This window comes from Bos indicus x Bos taurus, chromosome 20 (genome assembly GCF_003369695.1).
Source record: "Bos indicus x Bos taurus breed Angus x Brahman F1 hybrid chromosome 20, Bos_hybrid_MaternalHap_v2.0, whole genome shotgun sequence".
Classification (NCBI taxonomy): domain Eukaryota; kingdom Metazoa; phylum Chordata; class Mammalia; order Artiodactyla; family Bovidae; genus Bos; species Bos indicus x Bos taurus.
The window spans coordinates 5,520,169-5,540,987 of NC_040095.1; the positions used below are offsets into that span (position 1 = coordinate 5,520,169).

At 37.4% G+C, this 20,819-nt stretch overlaps 1 protein-coding gene across 4 annotated transcripts in view; it reads left to right on the plus strand.

The window, feature by feature from the left end:
• The window catches only part of CPEB4 (cytoplasmic polyadenylation element binding protein 4), a 72,495-nt gene that overhangs the window by 46,211 nt on the left and 5,465 nt on the right, over positions 1–20,819 (plus strand). For 2 of the 4 annotated variants that reach the window (XM_027520492.1, XM_027520493.1), the window contains 6 exons: positions 8,965–8,988; positions 10,689–10,862; positions 15,695–15,784; positions 16,145–16,263; positions 17,877–17,991; positions 19,116–19,297. In XM_027520492.1, coding sequence (XP_027376293.1) covers positions 8,965–8,988; positions 10,689–10,862; positions 15,695–15,784; positions 16,145–16,263; positions 17,877–17,991; positions 19,116–19,297 — 704 coding nt within the window. The remainder of the gene's footprint in view (positions 1–8,964; positions 8,989–10,688; positions 10,863–15,694; positions 15,785–16,144; positions 16,264–17,876; positions 17,992–19,115; positions 19,298–20,819) is intronic. The other 2 variants (XM_027520496.1, XM_027520495.1) reach the window with 1 other exon arrangement.

Below are 20,819 nucleotides of genomic sequence, written 5' to 3' on the forward strand. Positions count from 1 at the left end.
TGGGGGCTCCTGTATTGCAGAGCTAGTTTAATGCATTACTTGTGTTTAATGAAGAGAAACTCAAAAATCACAAATGATACCCATCTTGTAGGATTGTGATGGAGATTGAGTACATGTAAAATAATTTAGCATAGCACCTGGCATGTAGTCAAACTAAATTAATTAGAAGATCATTATGGGAATATTAGTGCTAAAGATTTGTAAGGGGAAAAAGAAACACAAACCAAGAGATTATGATTAGTTGAAAAAATTATCTAATATTGAACATGCTTTATTTGTCTCTTATTAGGGTAGATAGCCTGAAACTTAATTTATTTACTTTTAAATGCAGTCTCTTTACATCTTACATCCATTCAGCCTTTTCTTAAAGCTGAAAATAAGCCTAATATGTTGTGTTGTTTTGTATTCATTATTCAACGTTGAAACTTAAATGAACCAGCAGGAGCTGTTCTTTTCTGTCCATCACAAGTAGTCTATTCAGGCTTTTAAAAACCTTTAGAAAGGTGATTATATAGCTACTTTACTTTGCTTCAATTAATAACTTTCAGAGCTTTTTCTTCCAAGCCTCTGTTGAATTGAGAACCATTTCTTGCTTTATTTGAATAAAAATATGAAAGAATTGTTTCCTCTCTTAAATGTACTTTTGAATTTCAATGTGACTTTTATTGTATAACTTGTTTTGAAATTTTCAAGCAATCAGAGGTTTGGGGGAAGAAGTGCGGTTTAAATTCTAAATAAATAAAAAGGAAAAGATTCTAAATACTTAGTCTACTAGCTTCAGCAGTTATATTGGAATAATATCAGCATTTACATGTACAAAGATAAAAAAGGGCTCGCTTACCCAGCAGATCAGATTGCTTTCTTTTTTCCCCTGGCTATACTCAATCATCAGTTTTCAGACTGCAATTACCTTCATATTACCATTCAAGACTTTTAAAAGACATTGCCAGTATAATTCAACAATATTAATTGTGTATTCTAGGGAATTACTATTGTTGTATTACTAGTTGTAGAGATTTTTTTTTGAGGGGAATCCTTAGGGGGAGATTCTTGGATTTTAAATGTACTAAAAAAACAAAGCAACTTTCTGGCTACATTTTGGATATTGTAATTAGTTCTCTAGGACTGCCATAACAGGTACCACTGACTGGATGGCTTAAACTGAAATTTATTTCTAGTCTTCGAAGCTTGAAGTCTGACATCAAAGGGTGAGCAAGGTTGGTTTCTTCTGAGGCTCCCCTCCTTGGCTTGTAGAGAGCTGTCTTTTCCTTGTCTTTACATGGTTTTCCCCTCTGTGAAAGTCTGTGTCCTAATCTCTTATAAGGACACCGGTCATATTGGATCAGGGCCAGCCTGGTGACCTCTTTTAACTTTAACCACCTCTTTAAAGCCCCTGTTTCAAATAGCCACATTCTGAGGTTCTGAGGATCAGGACTTTAGCATATGGATTTTGAGGAGGAAACACTATTCATCCCTTAACAGATAACCATTTCCTAGTTAATCTTATGTAGTAGGAATATAGTTAGAATATCCATTTTATAGTTATGAAAAGCAACCCTAAAACAGTTTCTCAGCTAAGTCAGAAAGCAGTGCTAAGCATAGGCCGATTCATCTCATATTTCTCTGGTGTGTTTTGGTTTAGCTCTGAGCTAGATATTAGATTGAATGATTAGTTTTCCTTTTATCCAACTTGAAATTTTATTTTATCCAAGAAAACTAACATTTAACCACTACCACCACCTCTGTATAAAAGTGCTTGTGTGTGGTACTTTTTTCTTCAACCTCCCACTTTACAGCTTTAGTATTTAGTTTGGTATTTAGTTCAAAAAGTACTGGTTTTGAACAGATGCATGTATCTATGTATTTCCTTTCCTCTGTGGATGTCTCTCATATAGAAGCATTAGCTAACGTACTTGTTTGTCTCAGAAGAGATTAGTAAGAAATCTTTTAAAAGTTAGCATAGAAAAATACCTCTTAATTATAGTTCTTTTAAAGGGAGAAGATTGTTTGCTTAAGGAGGGTAGGGGACAGAAATCTATGAAAAGGGAGGGCATAATTTACCCAGGAGAAATGTAGATTATAGTCACTTGCTGAAAATGTATGTAATATGGTTCATAGTTGCTACAGGAAAGAGCATGCTGAAAGATCCTTTCATGAAAAAGACAATATGAAAACCTATTGTAAACTCTATAAAGTGGTCTACAGTTGTTATCCTGGGAGTAGTAATGAAGAGCTGAAAGTAACTGTTGAAGATCAGCCTAAGAATATATACATATGAGGTTACTTTTGAGGAAGGAAGAAAATTATTATTTACTGAGCACCTGTCAGACCATCATATATATGTGTGGTATCTTTTGTTATTCATTTTTGCATTTTTATAAATAATAAACAGGGTTTGTGAAATACAGAAACTGAATTACATTCAATCTCTGCCCTTCTGTAAGGCAATTTAAACAATCCTCTCATATCTGTATTATATCTTGTCAACATTCTTTGAAGTAGTATAGCAAGCTAGTATAAACACAAGCCAATGTGACATAGGAAATTCTATAAATCGTATGAAAGTGAAAGTTGCTCAGTTGTGTCCGACTCTTTGCAACCCCATGGACTGTATAGTCCATGAAATTCTCCAGGCCAGAATACTGGAGTGGGTAGCCGTTCCCTTCTCCAGGGGATCTTCCCAACCCAGGGATCGAACCCAGGTCTCCTGCATTGCAGGTGGATTCGTTACCAGCTGAGCCACTACTGAAGCCCAAGAATACTGGAGTGGGTAGCCTATTCCTTCTCCAGGGGATCTTCCCGACCCAGGAATTGAACTGGGGTCTCTGGAATTGCAGGCGGATTCTTTACCAGCTGAGCTACCAGGGAAGCCCATAAAGCATATATCTAAAATAATTTTGTGACAGTGAACCCATTAAGAAATTAGGGGATGATCTATAAAATCGTTTGAAATGATTCTTTGCGTCTTTGTTGGATTATATACTTTGGCCTTTGTGATGATTGTCTGCTTTTTGGTTCTGGCACCTTTATTCTCTTGTTTACAGATGGACTCAGCGTCCAGTCTTTGATTTCTGTCTTTAACTGGCTTACTAATCTGACTGATTCTCCCCCATACTCTTTTTTTTTTTTTGGTCCTACTGGAAAAACAAGTTAGTTGATAACATCTTCGAATCCGACCCACCTCCCCTTGTTTTTCCAAGTAGCACTGCTGTCCACCTTCTCACAGCGGGCAGAGAGAGGTAGATGGAGGTAGACCAGCCTGAGGCCGCATAAGTAGCACAGGTCTTTCACTGCCCACCAAAAGCTAGTCGTATTTTATTCTTTACAGCCTAAAGTCCTATTCTTTTTTTTTAATTTATTTTTAATTGGAGGAAAATTGCTTTACAATGTTGTGTTGGTTTCTGCTGTACAACGTCAGCCAGCCGTAAGTATGCACACATCTCCTCTGTCTTGAGCCTGCCCCCACCAGCATTCCATCCCGCCCACCTAGGCCATCACAGGGCACTGAGCTGAGCGCCTGTGCTGCATCAGCAGCTCCCCACCAGCTCTCTGTTTTACACATGGTAATGTGTGCGCTTTCAATGCTACTCTCAATTCGTCCTGCCCTCTCCTTCCCCTGCTGTGTCCACAAGTCTGTTCTCTACATCTGTGTCTCTATCCTGCCCTGCAGATAGATTCATCAGTAACATATTTGTAGACTCCATAAATGTGCATTAATACACGGTATTTGTTTTTACTTCACTCTGTGTAACAGGCTCTAGGTTCAATTACCTCAGTTCAACTGGCTCAAATTCTTTCCTTTTTATTAAAGTCCTATTTACAGAATTAGATGTAGGAAAGGATGCTTTTAATATATCATTTGTTTTTTTTTAATTATTTATTTTTACTTGATGTTTGGTTTGCAGTATTGGTTTGATTTCTGTCATGTATCAACATGAATTAACCATAGTGTACATATGTGCCCTCCCTCTTGAATCTCCCTCCCAGCTTCCACCCATGCCCACCCCTCTAGGTTACTACAGAGCCCCTGTGTGAGTCCCCTGAGCCATACAGCAAATTCTCATTGGCTGTATGTTTACGTATGTTGGTGTATATGCATCCATGGTACTCTTTCTATTCATCTCACCCTCTCCCTCTTCTCCTCCACCCTTGTCCATAAGTCTGTTCACTATGTCTGTGTCTCCATTGCTGCTCTGCAAACAGATTCATTAGTACCATCCTTCTAGATTCCATGTATATGTGTTAATATACAATATTTGTTTTTCTCTTTCTGACTACTTTACTCTGTATGATAGGCTCTAGGCTCATCCACTTCATTACAACTGACTCAAATGTATTCGTTTTTATGGCTGAGCAGTATTATATTGTGTATATGTACCACAATTTCTTTATCTGTTCATTTGTTGATGGACATCTAGGTTGCTTCTATGTCTTGGCTATTGTAAATAGTGCTGCAGTGAACATTGGGGTACATGTGTCTTTTTCAGTTTTGATTTCTTCAGGGCATATACCTAGAAGTGGTATTGCTGGGTGATATGGTGGTTTTATTCCTAGTTTTTTAAGGAATTTCCATACTGTTTTGCATAGTGGCTGTATCAATTTGCATTTCTACCAGCAGTGTAGGTGGGTTCCCTTTTCTTCACACCCTCTCCAGCACTTGTTTGTAGATTTTTTGATTATGGCCATCCTGTCTGGGGTGAAGGAGATACCTCACTGTAGTTTTAATTTGCGTTGAAGTAGTGATGTTGACCATCTCTTCATATGTTTATTAGCCATCTGTATGTCTAATTTGGAGAAATGTCTGTTTAAGTCTTGTTTTTAATATAAGTACCAAGAAGAAAACTCAAAAGGATCCATTAACAAATATGGTAATTCAGTGCACATAAGATTGTAAATTTGAATACAACAGAAAAGGATAAAATAAGAAGTGGAATCAGTTTTTCTTTTATCATTCTAGTTCCTGTCCCCAAAGGTTCTTGTGGTTGTTTCTAGAAAAAATATTTGAGTACATTCCCATGTATCTATTTCTATTTCCTTTATTGTTAAGTTCACACAATAAGAATCATACAATATACACTTAGGTACCTCATGCAAGCTACATTTTAGAGATGTTTAGTATCAGCACATGAATATGTACCATATTTTTAAAATAACTATTTTTTGTGATATATTTTGTAAATATACCACTATTATATCTAATTTGTTCCTTTTCTAACAAATGTTACAACCAATTAAGAAAAAGATACTTTTTAAGAGATAAATATTTTCATTTTTATTATATATATATATATAAATAAATGTGTGTTGAAAAAGACCTCATAAGAGTCTTTCTGTACATTTTTGCAAGTCTAGAATGCCAGACTACTGAAATATTTTACTAGAGAAAATTTACTGATGAATATAGGGCATTTGTAAGCAATCTTGTAAAGATATTTTGGAAATAATGTATTTATCAATACATCTAATAGCAATATTCACCCAAAAGTTATAAAAATTTATAGCTATAATGTTTCCAGCCCATTTAGAACATTCTTGAATTATTTTAGTACTGAACAGCAAATTATATAGATCAAACCAAGTAATATAAATGATAAACATATAAATAGTATTCACCTTAACTCTCATGGGAACCAGAGGGTTTTATTCAATACTAACATAGATCTTTTAAAAACTAACAGTGTATATGCTGTGCTGTGCCCAGTCACTCAGTCGTGTCCAGCTCTTTTGGACCCCATGGATTGTAGATCGCCAGGCTTCTCTTTCCATGGGATTCTCCAGACCAGAATACTGGAGTGGGTAGCCTTTCCCTTCTCCAGGGGATCTTCCAAACGCAGGGATCGAACCCGGGTCTCCTGCATTGCTGGTGGATTTTTTACTAGCTGAGCTGTCAGGGAAGTCTTAACAGTGCATATTCTTTGGTAATTACAGGAAAATTCTAAGCAGAGTTTATTTCTGCTGACTTAGCTAGAAGTTTTCCAAAATACAGGTTTCTTTAAACATTGTTTTTTTTAATTTAAATTTATTTATTTTAATTGGAGGCTAATTACTTTACAGTATTGTATTGGTTTTGCCATACATCAACATGAATCCGCCACAGGTGTACACGTGTTCCCCATCCTGAACCCTCCTCCCACCTCCCTCCCCGTACCATCCCTCTCGGTCATCCAAGTGCACCAGCCCCAAGCATCCTGTATCCTGCATCGAACCTAGACTGGTGATTCGTTTCTTATATGATATTATACATGTTTCAATGCCATTCTCTCAAATCATCCCACCCTCTCCCTCTCCTACAGAGTCCAAAAGACTGTTCTATTTAAGTGATTTTTTAAACTGCCACTACCTCTAGTGTTTGTAAAGTGTCAAATAATGTGCAATGCTTGATAGTCTTGAGATTGGAAATCTGTCTGACATTTTCCTCAGGAAACTGATGAAGATATGTGTTACAAGCATTTCATCATAATACTGTTTGCACCAAGTGTAATTTGAAACTAGTGAGAAAACAATGCTTTAGTATCTCTTTCATACATAGAGGAAGTGGCATCACTTACCGTTCCTTTCATACCTGAGTTCTGGTTACATAGGTGTGTTTATGTTATGGAAAGTTCATTGAAGTATACGCTTATGATTTCCTATATATACATATAGGAAAGTACACAAATATGTATATATATCATACATCCAAATATATATTAAAATAATGTATATCATTGGAAATAAAAAATTTAAGCATTCTTATTTTCTTTGCTCCAGAATGTCATTGTTTTTATTTTTTGGTACTAGTTTATATTGATTTGCTTATTTAATTGGGCAGTTTTTGTTGCTTTAAGCATTATATGCCTGTATCCTAAATGTGGGAAAATGTTTCTAAATAGTTTTTGGCATTTAATCTCTGAATTTAATAGTGAATTCTTTTGTGTTAACCAGCTTAATTTTGTAGTATAGAATGAAAGTTTGAAAGTATACATTTGAAGACTTTAAGATTCTTCAATTTTTGCTTTTGATGTATAGGCTTTACTTGAAACTTACTTTTGAAATAGTGAAAACTATTTGGACTTCCCAGGTGGGGCCAGTGGTAAGGAACCCGCCTGTCAATGCAGGAGACGTAAGAGACATGGGTTCGGTCCCTGGGTCAGGAAGATCCCCTGGAGAAGGAAATGGCAACCCACTCCAGTATTCCTGCCTGGAAAATCCCATGGACAGAGGAGTCTGGTGGGCTACAGTCCACGCGGTTCCAAAATGTTGGATTCAACTGAAACAACTTAGCACGCAACATGCCTGTGAGAATTTTTAATGTTAATTTTGTAGCTTCTAAATGCCTACTCTTTTTCAAATAACTGTTTTCTCAGAAATCCAAGCAGTATCAATCAACTTTTTAAGATTGACAGAACCAAGATTTTCAAATTATTCGTTTCCCCAAACTCCATTGTCTTTGAAGTAGTCATATGAATAGAATATTCTTAAACAAACATCTACTTCTGTGATATCTTTCTCTTCCTAACCTCTGTCAAGTTCACTAAGGAAGAAAATACCTCCACCCTCACCCCAAATTTAAGAATTACTAAAGTGAAAAACCTAACTGCAGAGGGAGATTTTATTGGTTTTAATCCATTTGTCCAAGTACTTTGGTGAAATTCAATATTATCTAATAATGTTAGAAATTATTTTAGTATGAGACATGATTTCATTTTGGAAAATAGGCACATGGTACTTCTAAGTTATATTTGTAACTCAGTTATAACTGAGTTGTACTTAGCATTTATCTAGAGAGCTAAGAGTGAAAACCTTGACCAGTTTATATAATGATCTCTTAAACAGTTTCTAACTGGAAAACCTATCCCAGCTTCCTGTTTAAATTTTCTCTCTAGCCAAGACCTCACTTGTTCCATATGCTTCTGTTCTGGGCATCTTTCCCTGAGTATTATAGCACCCCTAAGTGCCATTGCCAGGTCTGCAGTGCCCTTTCTCTATTTTACCTTTAAGATCTATCTCAGAGCCATACCCACTCCTCTCTGACTCTTTAATCAGAACCAGTTTCTCCTCCTCCTCTGCTCCCATTGCACCTAACACTTAACAGGCTTATTGCTGTAATAGTCAGATTATCATTATTTGCTTATCTGGCTGAATAGCCTATAAGTTCCCTGCAGTCAGAGCAGTGTGTTATAGTGCTTAGCAAGGTCACGCATTCAGGAAGTGTATGTTGAATGGAATTAAGAGTAACTACACATACAAGTTCAGTTCATTTGAGGAAAACATTTTCTCAAGTTTCCTGATTTGAAATTTATGCTGCCATTTTCCAAGTATTCAGATATATACTTATAGTCATATGTCTATATTATTTTGTATTCTTTTTCTTCTCTTCTTAGTTGGAATCTACTTCATGATAAAATGCCAAACTTTTTAATACTTTTCAACTTCTGGGCCATGGTGGAAGATTTAATTAGGGACAAGAAACTGGCTAAAAGGAAGTTTATAAATTGCCTAAAGATTTCATTTGTTATAAGTTTCTTCATTAGGGAATAATTGAGAAATAGTACAGAATTGCTGTTTATCCTGTCGTGATTAAAAAAATAAGTCACGAATTAAATGGCTAGTTAGCAGGAAATTCTGAGAGAAATTAAGATCAATATGGTGGAACTTGATTTAAACTATGTTATATACTCCTTTAGTTTCATACTAGTTTGGACCTTGGGTGACAGTTACAGCAGAAGGCTTCCCCTTAATACAAGTAATGCTCGATAGATTTTTACAGTGTCCTTGAAGAACTTAAAGAATGCATTGACCTCTCGGCATCAAAATTCCATATTTTTTTGAGATATTTACCAGGAAACAAGGAATATAGCCAGTTTTTTTGTTTTGTTTTGTTTTTTCAGTTTCTTAAGCTGGTAGATGAAATCACAGTTGATTCTTTTGACAATGTTTGAAAGGTTTTTTTTTTGTTTTTTTGTTTTCTCATTTGACATGCAGCAAGGACATATGGGCGGAGGAGAGGTAACATTATTATTTCTAACTTTTGAATGTATCAGTTGTATTTGGAGAGGACCCAAGTTTGCTCAATTTCTAACCCTTATTGGGAAGCGGGGAGGGGGAGTGATATGTAGCTGTGATCGATATATACTTTATGTGTTATAGTTAGCATCATAGACATTCTAATTTGAGGGAGTTGGAATGGTAGGATTTGGATTTGAATTGAAATAATTTCAAACTCATTTATATCTGAAGATTTGTTTCTCTGTTTTCCTTTCTGAAAGGAATATCTTAGAATAAAATTAAGAATATTTAAAAAGGAAAATATGGTATAACTAGTCTCAAAACACCTGATTATATTGGAGGTACAAGTTATGCTTGAATACCTTATATCAACTTTCAGATTTTTAAATTTATTTATTTATTACTAAGCATAGTTCTGTGTTTTGTTTAAAATTAGATTAAGTAGACACCTAATCCTATAAATTTCAAACATTAGGGGGGAAAGCTCTAGACATTTTAGAGAATTTTTTGAAGAATCATTTCTTAGAGGTACGTGAATAAACTTTATTTTTGCCTCCTGTATTAGTTTTGCCTTTTTATAAGAAAGTCAGTTAAATAAGGTAGCTTTAAAATAAAAGTGACTTTTGAAAATCCAGAAATAACATCCAATTTTAGAGTCATTTTTTATCTTTATTATATAACTTTTGAACTGTGATTTTATAGGGTAAATTCGTAATAAATATACTGTTAAGGAAGGCAGGTGTGACAGAAAGACATTGGAATGTTTCAGTGAAGGAAGAGCACTTAAGATATATTTCTGCAGGATCCATTAACAAATTCCTTATGCAGAACCTAGAAGTAAATTGGCAGCCTGAAAAGTGACAAAACAGTTTTTGAGAGATTCTACAGTTCTTTGTAGCTCTCTGTTTTGCTTATGATTTATAAGTTTGTATTTTGCTGGCAGGTAAGTATGGCAAGAATATTAACCACAACTGGCATCTCTGATCTTTTCTGCTTTTATGTTCTATATAATAGGATTTTCTAACAGCAAATTTAATGACTAGTTTTTAGAATTAGATACTACCTTTACCAGCTGATGATTACTCAACTAAAAGAAAATTTATCTTCAGCATACCTAAAAATCTTAAATTCTGTCAGAGTAGCCAGTGAAGTTAGGAAACAGCATAAATGGGTTTTCATGACCTTCCATTAGTTAAGGTAAACCAAGATAAGTGCTTACTTTAAAAATCAACTTGTTCATTTTAGGGGTGGTCTTAAAGGAAATTGGGCAGGCTATATTGTATGATGTCTTAAAGAAATTTAAGTCGTCTAGCATCTGATGGTCAAATTTAATACTTAGTGTATGTATCTAGATTGCCAGTGGCCATGGGGCCCTGCCAAGGCAGTGCAGTCTCTGCCAACGCCTTTCAAAAGACTGCTCTCTTCTACTGTACTTCCATTTCACCTCTCTCAAGTTTCTGGATCCCAGTGGGATGGTTGAGCAGCCCTCTATTTAACCATGTACTTTCTCTCTGACTCAGTTGGGACCTTAAGGTGATGGAAATTCAAGAGCATATCTAAGTGATTTATTATTCAGTGAGAAATACAAAAGCAGCAGCGATACTGGATCTGCTGTTTCCCTTGTTTCTTGTCTAAGATAATCAGTGGCAAGGAGCATTTTCTGTTAGCTTTTTTTTTTTTCTTCCTGCTTTCTCTTCCAGGTCAGTCCTCGCTATTTCCAATGGAAGATGGATTCTTGGATGATGGCCGTGGGGATCAGCCTCTTCACAGTGGTCTGGGTTCGCCTCACTGCTTCACTCACCAGAATGGAGAAAGAGTGGAGCGATACTCTCGCAAGGTGTTTGTGGGTGGCTTGCCTCCTGACATTGATGAAGGTATGTTTAGAAAGAGCTGTTCATAGCACAGTGCCCAGACTGGCACATAGTAGGTAATGCATAGGTAATGTTGCTGTTAGTATAATACTAATATTATCTGGCTCCAGGTGTTCAGTTGTGATTACATCGTTCCCTTGTCCTGTCTTCCTAGTACAGTGTATAAAATCAGTTCTCGAAAGGAAGGGGAGTAGGACTTTGGAAACTAGCTGAGGCAAGTGGTTGGACTAAATCAAAGAGCGTAAACCCTATTTGGAAAACTCTAGGATTCTGTTGTGGGCAAACAGCTGCTAAGTGCACTGTCTGTGTGTCCTGCCTTGGCTAAATTCAGTTATACATTTTCCTATTTCCTACCTTTTATGACTGCTGCTTCCCTCATAGCTCAGTTGGTAAAGAATCTGCCTGCAACACAGGAGACCCCAGTTCAATTTTTGGGTCAGGAAGACCCTCTGGAGAAAGGATTAGGCTACCCACTCCAGTATTCTTGGGCTTTCCTTGTGGCTCAGCTAGTAAAGAATCTGCCTCAATGCAGGAGACCTGGGTTCGACCCCTGGGTTGGGAAGAGCCCCTGGAGAAGGGAAAGGCTACTTACTCCAGTAGTTTGGCCTGGAGAATTCCATGGACTATATAGTGTATAGTTAATTGTTTAAAAGTTTAAAATCTTAGATTAAGTCTGAATTTTTGAAAAATATAACTAGAGTTGTAGGGAATCTTGAAGAATTGTGTCATTTTCTGAATATTTTTTCACTCATCAAATGCTTTCTGAATGCTGTGCACTGTACTTAGGATTATTTAGTAAATAAGATTGTGAAAGAAAGCCCCTGCTCACACAAGAGTTGATATTCTAGTGGGCGAAGGGAGATAAGTGTGAAAATATTAGTGAATAAGTCCTGAAAAGAAAGCAGATTGATGTGATAGTCAAAATCTCAAAAGAGAGACTTGTGATATTTGTTGGCTAAATAAATCCTCTTTGCAGATGTAATACTTGAGCTCTGATGGCTGAATAAGAAGCCAATCGTGCAAAAAGACAGAGAACTAGTTATCCAGAAGTATTTCATTTAACTGTGGGTCTAAGTGACCCTGACAGAAATCAAAGTAGCAGACCATATAGCAACCATATATCCTTGCTTGCTTTTTTCCCTTATCTATTTTGTCTTGGTTTCCTGAATGGAAATAGAAACGTTATGGAGGATAGAAAAGTTTTCTCTAAAAACCTACAAGGTCTAATAATGAGGTTTAATAATGTCCCATTTAGATTGAGATTTAATTTACTGTGACACTACATTTTCCTTAAAATGCTCAGTCTTTTGGAAGGTTGAGGCAAAATGGCTTCCAAACAACCAAAGATTGAAATAAACACCAGAATTTTATTTTTTAATCTTTAATAAAGTGTCCTGAAGGAAGCTGTGCTGAGATTTCAGGCCAGGCTGACTCAGTCTCCATTCTCTCCTCAGAAAGCGTATCTTCTGTTCAGAGTGTTCATCTGGGGCTAAACAGTTCATCATGGTGTTGTCCAGTAAGCTCCCAGATGCAGCCTCCTCATTCTCTAGCTGGAATCCTCACTTTCCTTAGTATAATGGATTCTAGGTTTTATGACCCTTTAGAGGTCAAATCCTTAACACTTTTGAGCCCTGGATGGACTTCAGTGAGGAAACTATATGCTTTATACAAAAAAAAGAAGACTGAATTTTATCTGACGTTGCTTAGGATAAACTTCTCCTCTTGCCCAGATAGCCTATATCTTTTTGGAAAATTGCCAAGAAATCATCACAGGAAGTGGTTTAAACTGAGCAGAATTAATGGGGATTGTGTTAGTCATCCTGTTTTAGCCTCATACCACATATGTCGATAAGTCAGTAGCAGTTTAGGTGGACAGGCCTTTATATTAAAATGTGAAATATGTATTTATGAAAAATACTATGTTCTGTAGAATTATATGCTAAGAATCACAGAGTTTATGGGGCAGATGGGGCTAGAGGCAGATCACTTAGAACCTAATGAATTTTGTACCAGAAGCACTAACAAAAAGAGAATTAATACTTTGAAAAATAACTTGGACAGTTAGGCAAGTAGCTTACTATATGACCTACTAGAGGCTGCCTCAAAGAATATTGAAAAGCACAAAACCAATAGAGCAGAAATTCTGGCTTCCGAGCTTGGAGACGACATAGATGAAAGTGGACCTCTGGGCCCTGAGGAGTGCAAATTCTCGGGAGCTAGCCCTGAAAGCTTGCAGGGACACCTCTGACTAGAGAGCCTTGCTTGCTGTGCTCATTTTAATTTTCTTGTAATAGAGCTGAGGAGGTTCCTGCCTGCACATCACATAGGCTGGAGGCTTTTTCCCTTCTGCTAAAGATTATGGTTCTCCTACTAGGCTGGCCCACCTTGCTTACAAAGAGTCATTTGTGAACCCAGTATGTCTAGGTTACACTGATATCACTCCCTTATTTAGTGGTCTCACAGGGCTGAATGTAGACACAGGCACTGTAGCAGTTCATACAGACAACTTCATCACAATCTGGAGGAGGGGAAAACAGTCCTAGCAGACTGGAATTTCAAAATGCTTCTCATCTCTCTTCTTTGTTCCCCTGTCCCACCCTACTCCCAGATCTTCTCTGCACAGCTCACCTACTCTTTCTTAGAAGTTCCTTGGAAATTTATTTTCCTATGAAGTGACTTAGCAGCAAAGTCTGTTCATTGATTGTCCACATATATAGTACAGCATGACTGGTGTCATTTACATTAATAGTAAAATATGATTAAGTCTTCCTTGTCCATCCCATGTCCCCTTCCTTTTCCTTCCTTGTAAGACTCAGAGTTGTTGATGTCCAAGGAGGATGGTTGGTGAGCAGGAAGAGGGTGCCAAGTGGAGGTGTGTCATAGACATACACGTGGAGGGGCCTGTGCCGAGGCCGTGGCAGCAGTGTGTGTGGGACCAGTAGATCAGGGCAGCACGGGCTATGTGCAGAGGTGGAGGGCAGAGGAGTCTGCCAGGGCAGCTCGCTGAAAGATGGGCTACGTTGATCAAGGAAGCAAAAAATTGAGGATAGTGAGAGCTTGGTTTCTCATAGTAAGAAGGGAATTTACAAACAGGAGAAGGGGAAAGGCTAGAAGATGACATGAGATGTTGGAATGGACTTACAAGTACCAATATGAACTCATTTTTATAAATGTACACAGATACAGAAACAGTTATAAATATGTCTGTGTATGTTCATGTATTTCCTAGCTTTGTCCTCTGAGAAGACTTAGAAATAATAAATACCCACTAACAATGACTATAGGGAATACCCAAATCGGAGTTTCTAAGTATCTTTTGTCACTGAAAGGAACCAGGATATCTTGGAGGGGGAAAAAGGCTGATTCTGGGGCTAGGGCAGAGAAAGAACAAGATGAAAGCCTGGGGTATCTTCTTGGGTCAGATAGTATGGAAGCACTTGAAGAATGATGGGGGGAGGGGGTAAGTCAAAGGACACAGGAACCCCTCCACTGGCTGAATCAGGGGCAGTTTTGAGGACAAACTGAATAAATGAAAGAGAATCAAGTTCTGCTGCTGCTGCTTCTGAGTCGCGTCAGTCGTGTCCAACTCTGTGCAACCCCATAGACGGCAGCCCACCAGGCTCCCCTGTCCCTGGGATCCTCCAGGCAAGAACACTGGAGTGGGTTGCCATTTCCTTCTCCAGTGCATGAAAGTGAAAAGGGAACGTGAAGTCGCTCAGTCGTGTCTGACTCTTTGCGACGCCATAGACTGTAGCCTACCAGGCTCCTCTGTCCATGGGATTTTCCAGGCAAGAGTACTGGAGTGGGGTGCCACTTCCTTCTCCAGAATCAGGTTATAGTCCATTGAATAAAATAGGTCCACACTGATATAAATAAATGCATGACTAAATAAATGGAGGAGAGGGGAACACTCTTCCTTACTGAATTATACTAACTAGTAAATGTAGAAGGGTTGATAGAAATAGATAACCAGCATTTGGCAGTTATCATTGTGGTAGTTGATATAGGCAGGAATCTTCAGTAAATGCCAGGCCTAATGAGGGAACAGGATATTGATGGTTAACACAGTATTCCCCCACAAAATATTGATCATATCCAAAGGGAAATGGTTTCCTTTTGGTGGAAAAATACAGACACTTATCAACTCGACTAGCAGATCAAGATTAACACATCTTGTGAAAGGACAGGATGACATAGCATCATTATGATAGTATTCCTGGTTGGAATACATAGGTCATGAGGAAACAAGTACAGACCTAGGTTGAGAGCCATCCTACAGAAGGAATGACCTGTATATTTTGAAGCTATCAGTTATAGAAAAGACAGGAAAGAATGAAGAACTATTGTAAACTGAAAAAAATAGATACCCTCAGAACATGACATCTAAATGTAGCATGGTTCTAGATAGGATTCTGGATCAGAAAGGAAAAGAGAAGTATTACTGTGACAGTTAAAAATTTGGATGGAGTCTGTGAATTGGGAGAATGTTGTATCACTGTTGATTTCCTTATTGGAGGGGAGTTGTATGTTGGTACATAAGGGAGTGACCTTGCTTTGAGCAGGTACCAGTAGTTGTATTTTGTGGTACTAGAGCATCACATCAGAAAAAGATGGTAGACCAGTTGGTAGACTCGTGCATCAGTAGAAGGAGAAAAGGGAAGAGGGGGAAGACAAATGCACAGATGTTAACAGTGGGGGGATCCAGATGAAGAGATGCAGGGGTTCTTGGTGTACTGTTCTTGTAAATAGTAGATTTGAGACTGTTTTTTCTAAACTGTTTCCCAAAATGGTCATAAGAATATTTACATCTACTTTTTTGGTTTGTTGTTCATTAGATGAGATCACAGCCAGTTTTCGTCGCTTTGGCCCTTTGATTGTGGATTGGCCTCATAAAGCAGAGAGCAAATCCTATTTTCCTCCTAAAGGTAATTTCTAAGGATTCAAATACATGTGTAGTTTATCCTTATATTTTTTTCATAAGTGTTTGCCTTCAGTGTACAACTGTTTGTTGCTAAACTAACATTTTCCCAAATGTGTTTTTAAAATTTCTACTTAATATATACTTTTAATTCAAATTTGATTTTACTCTAAAAGAGGTTTCAAGATAATACCAAATTGAACTTAATGTTGATACTGTCAGACTTTGGGTGAGATTAAGTTTTAGGGGTTTTTGTTTATTTGTTTAATTTTTTTCTAACCTTTTCCTTACTTTTATGCTTCCTTTCACTTGAAGAATTATGAAAAAAATGGGAAAAATAAAAGTCTTTCAAAATTGTTTTTATTAGGCTATGCATTCCTGCTATTTCAAGATGAAAGCTCTGTTCAGGCTCTCATTGATGCGTGTATTGAAGAAGATGGAAAACTCTACCTGTGTGTATCAAGTCCCACTATCAAGGACAAGCCAGTAAGTGCAGTCTAGTATGAAAATAGCTTCTCATTTTTGCCTCTGTTCATTTTTCCTGAAAAATACACAGACATCTTAATGTATCTGTTAATTGAAACATTTGTAAGTAGAATCAAAATGAAAAAGTTTTGTTGTTGTCATTTTCCTAACCTTGACATTCTATATATTTGTGCACATTATTCTGACATTGAGTTTTTGGTTAACTAAAGTATTGGTGAATCTTTCTATTAAAAGATGTCATCTAGTATGCATTTGATAAATATAAAGTAGCTGAATTTCCTCTGAATAATAGAACTCAGAATCACAAATATACCTGTCTTTCTCCTTCCTCTCTTTGGTCAAGATTTTACCCAGTACCATATGCAGCAAGTTATGTTATACAAATAACTTGCTGCCTATGGTACTCTTGCCAAGTATTAATAAAATAAATTATGTATATACGTAAATGTACATTACATGTTGTTTCTTTTTGAAAGAGTTTTTATTATAAAATTTAGTCTTTTGGGAAGATCCCCTGGAGGAGGAAATGGCAACCCACTCCAGTATTCTTGCCTAGAAAATGCCATGGACAGAGGAGCCTGACAGCCTACTGTCCATGGGGTCACAGAGTTGGATATGACTTGAGCACATGCTCACACAGTCTTTAGGAATAGTAGCAATAGCAATTGGCCTATTTTGACAAATCTGACAAACCACAATCTTTTATCCCTTGACCAGTACCTAGTGGTAGGGTCCATTTTGGGATGGAGGCTCCAGTAGGCTTAGCTCAAGCAGTAATTTGTGGAGCTCCTCTTGGTGTCTTGGGGTTGTCCCCAATTTTCTGTGTGGCTAGACTCTTTCTATTTGACTTTTTTGTCCCCTGCTGGTCCCCATAGGTATTTAATTTTGAAAACTTTGGGCCTTGGGACCTGGTTGGTATACCTGTTGAGAATACCCTGATGTTAACCCCTTAGCCTTTGGTGTGGGCATTTGTAACGGTTATATAAATGCAAACAGTTAAATAGAGGTACTTGATTCTTGGTGTTGAAAAAGGCAAAAGATTTATATGACCTGAAGAGAAACCAGAGTATTGGTTAGTTTTAATGGACACACTGAAGTGTTTTATCATAAAACATTTACTGTAGGTATCCATATTTTTATTTTGAAATGCTTTACAATGCACTAGATTTGTTAATATCAGGAGTAGTTTGCATTTCCTGGACATAGGTTTGGACACACAACCCTAGTTTCTTAGCACTGTATACTAATCAACATCAAATACCATGCTAAATTTAAATTATATGGCTGCTGAGGGGTTGGGTAGGATAGAAGCCCAAATAAGCTGTAAAATTGTTAATTAACTTACAGATAATTAAGGTCGTATTACTGTTAAGCAGTTTGGTTTATAATAGGCAATTAAATTGAACTTTCCAGCCTTGGTTAGATTACTTTTAAAAATTAAATGAAGTGTTGGGATATGCTTTTAGATCTTCTTTGGTTTTCCAGTTTTATTGATTTTTAATTATATAAATTACAGCTTTGTAAAGTAAAATATTCTGTAATAATTGTAAACTTGATTTCCACATAAATTGCCTGTGTTGAGACCGAGACACTTTGGTTTGCACACTCCCTAGGTACAGATTCGACCTTGGAATCTCAGTGACAGTGACTTCGTGATGGATGGTTCACAGCCTCTTGACCCACGAAAAACTATATTTGTTGGTGGTGTTCCCCGACCATTGCGAGCTGGTATGATTCAACAGAGCAACAAAAACTCTGTTTATCCTTTAGCATAAGAAATAGCTTATAAAGATTTTTTTAGGATAAGTTTTCCATAAACATTTGAGTTAATGTCTTAATAGTGAGAGTCCTGGACTCCAAGTGTCTTAGCTTGAATTCATGTGTTCTGTTCCAGTTTAACAGCTGAGTAACTTTGGACAAATTGATTTCTCTAATTCTCAGTTTCCTCATCTGTCAAATGGAATTAAAAGTATGTCCTTTATGTAGAGTTGTTCTGAGGATTAAATGAGGTAGCAGATGCCCGGTGCTTAGTGCAGGGTCCCGTCATGCTCATGCTCATCACTGTCATCATCATCCAAGAGAGAAAGCCCTTCCGGGACGGGCTAGGTATCGAGATGTTCACTGTTTGTTCCCATGACCCCATGTGCTCAACAGCTACTTACTGAGCACTGAACTTTACAACAAGGTTCTCAGCAGTGCATCATGTTTTTAGAGCAGTACTCACAGAAGAAATTTCATCCTTAACTTCAAATAATATGAGTTTTAATATTATCAGAGAGATGAAGAACATAAAATGAACAAGAATGCCATTTCAAAGTTGTAACATTTCGTGGAGAATAAGATTCATTTATTATTTCAAATTTAAATTTGGCAAATAGCTAGACTATAGGGAAAGGTAAAGGGTTTTAATGGAAATCTTCTCAAAGGACTCCCAGAGAGTCTACCAGTTAGCTTTCTAGTGTTAAATGATTATTAAGCATTACATTGTTAACTGGTAAATTTACGGTGGCATTGTGGTATGGAGCAGATAGACCAGGGTACCGAGTCCAGCACAACCACTTTACTTGCCATGACCTTGCGTAGGTTGATCATCCTCTCTGTGCCTCAGTTTCTCCAGGAAATCACTACGTACGTCATACGGTTGTTTAGATTATATGTGAAACACTCAGCAGAGTCCCTGTCCTTAGTCACAGTAGATTAAAATGAACACAACGGACAACTGATTATAATAACTAGTTTCATTTTAATAATTACTATAATGATGAATAGATGAGCTTCTTTCGATGAAACCTTTGGTGAGCAAAATGATGTTTCCTGGTCTCAAATGTCCTCTCTACTCCTTCCATATGTAGTGGAGCTCGCCATGATAATGGACCGGCTGTACGGAGGTGTGTGCTATGCTGGGATTGATACCGACCCTGAGCTGAAATACCCCAAAGGAGCTGGGCGAGTCGCATTCTCTAATCAACAGAGTTACATAGCTGCTATCAGTGCGCGCTTCGTGCAGCTGCAGCATGGAGAGATAGATAAACGGGTAAGTCCTGGACTGCATTCTGGGGAGTTCTCAGAAGGGCCCTCCGTGTCATTGCCAAGCTCGGAATGGGTGAATTTTACATGACAGTGAAGTGACAGCTGACTTCCGCCCATTGGGTCCACTAGATGCAAGTTCTAGAGCGTGTCTAAGAATTTCCTGTGGATTTTTTTCATCTCTTAGTGTTCTGAGTAGCCTAACAAAATACTAAAGTCACTTTGCTTGAGTCTACTTCATCTTTCCTAAGCTATCACCTCCATCCATTCATTTACTCAGTTAGTCACTCAATAAATATTTAACAGATCCTTTGTACTTCATTATATTAAGTATATAGACTTGAATGCCTTTGACATCTCCTCACCTTTTTTTTTTTTAAACCTGGGATATCAAGAATACCTCAACAAGCCCTATTTTCCTATTCACTATGTAACAAATGATTGAATAATTCACTTCAAGGACTGTGTCTAAGAAATAATATTTCATTATAACAGATTAATTAGAAGAACTCAGAATGGAGTAATTTGTAATCTCTTCCATTTGTAATCTCTTTTACCACCTGAAATTTGGTGGGAGTTCATTAGAATTATTTTCATACTTTAAATTCCTCTTTGTTGTGTTTATCCTCTGCATCAGAAAGCTGGAGAAAACCTCAGAGAGAACTCTTCTGTTTTTTAATGTATTGTATTTGAGACTCTGTGTTCCCTATATGTCTTCTTTGCATTCACAAATTTCTTAGCTTTGTGTTTCATTCATTCAACAAATACTTTAGTGCCTAGGGTAAGAAGTCTCTGTACTCATGGGTTTATGTTCTGGTGGACGGAGTGTGGCCTGTGAATCGACTGCTTGTCGGTAAATGGTTTGCTGTGAGTTTGTGTTGAGATAAAAATCCACTGCACTAGGGAGCACAGTGTTTAGTTCAGTTGAGACTTTTTCACAGAAAGACCTTCTTGAAGAAAGCAGTGCGTTGATTTTCATTCTGGTGTCAGCTCCTTATTTCATGCCAGACTGGTACTTTGGTTAGGGCTGACTGAGATATCCAGCGCTCCAAAGCCCTATGCTCAAAAGTCTTTAGTGATTGACCATATTGTGACTTTCTCAATTTAGTACGTAAAAACTGTCAGTCACTAGTGGTTTACATGGGAGAAGGAAATGGCAACCCACTCCAGTATTCTTGTCTGGAGAATCCTGTGGACAGAGGAGCCTGGTGGGCTGCCGTCCATAGGGTTGCACAGAGTCGGACACGACTGAAGCGACTTAGCAACAGCAGCAGCAGCAGCAGCAGTGGTTTACGTTTACTGCTTATGTTCCATTTCATGTACATTCCACATAAGTGGTAGCTGAAAATTTCTCATCCTAGTGGTCATCATACTGTGAACATGTTAAAGGGAAAGGTATAGATCTGTTAATAAACATGGAGGAAGGGGGCAGGATTAGTTGCTGTATGTATTAACATACCTCCTTGATTTTTATTTGGACTAAAAAATATGTACATTTGAGTAAACAGTGTCTCCCACCTCATTGCTTC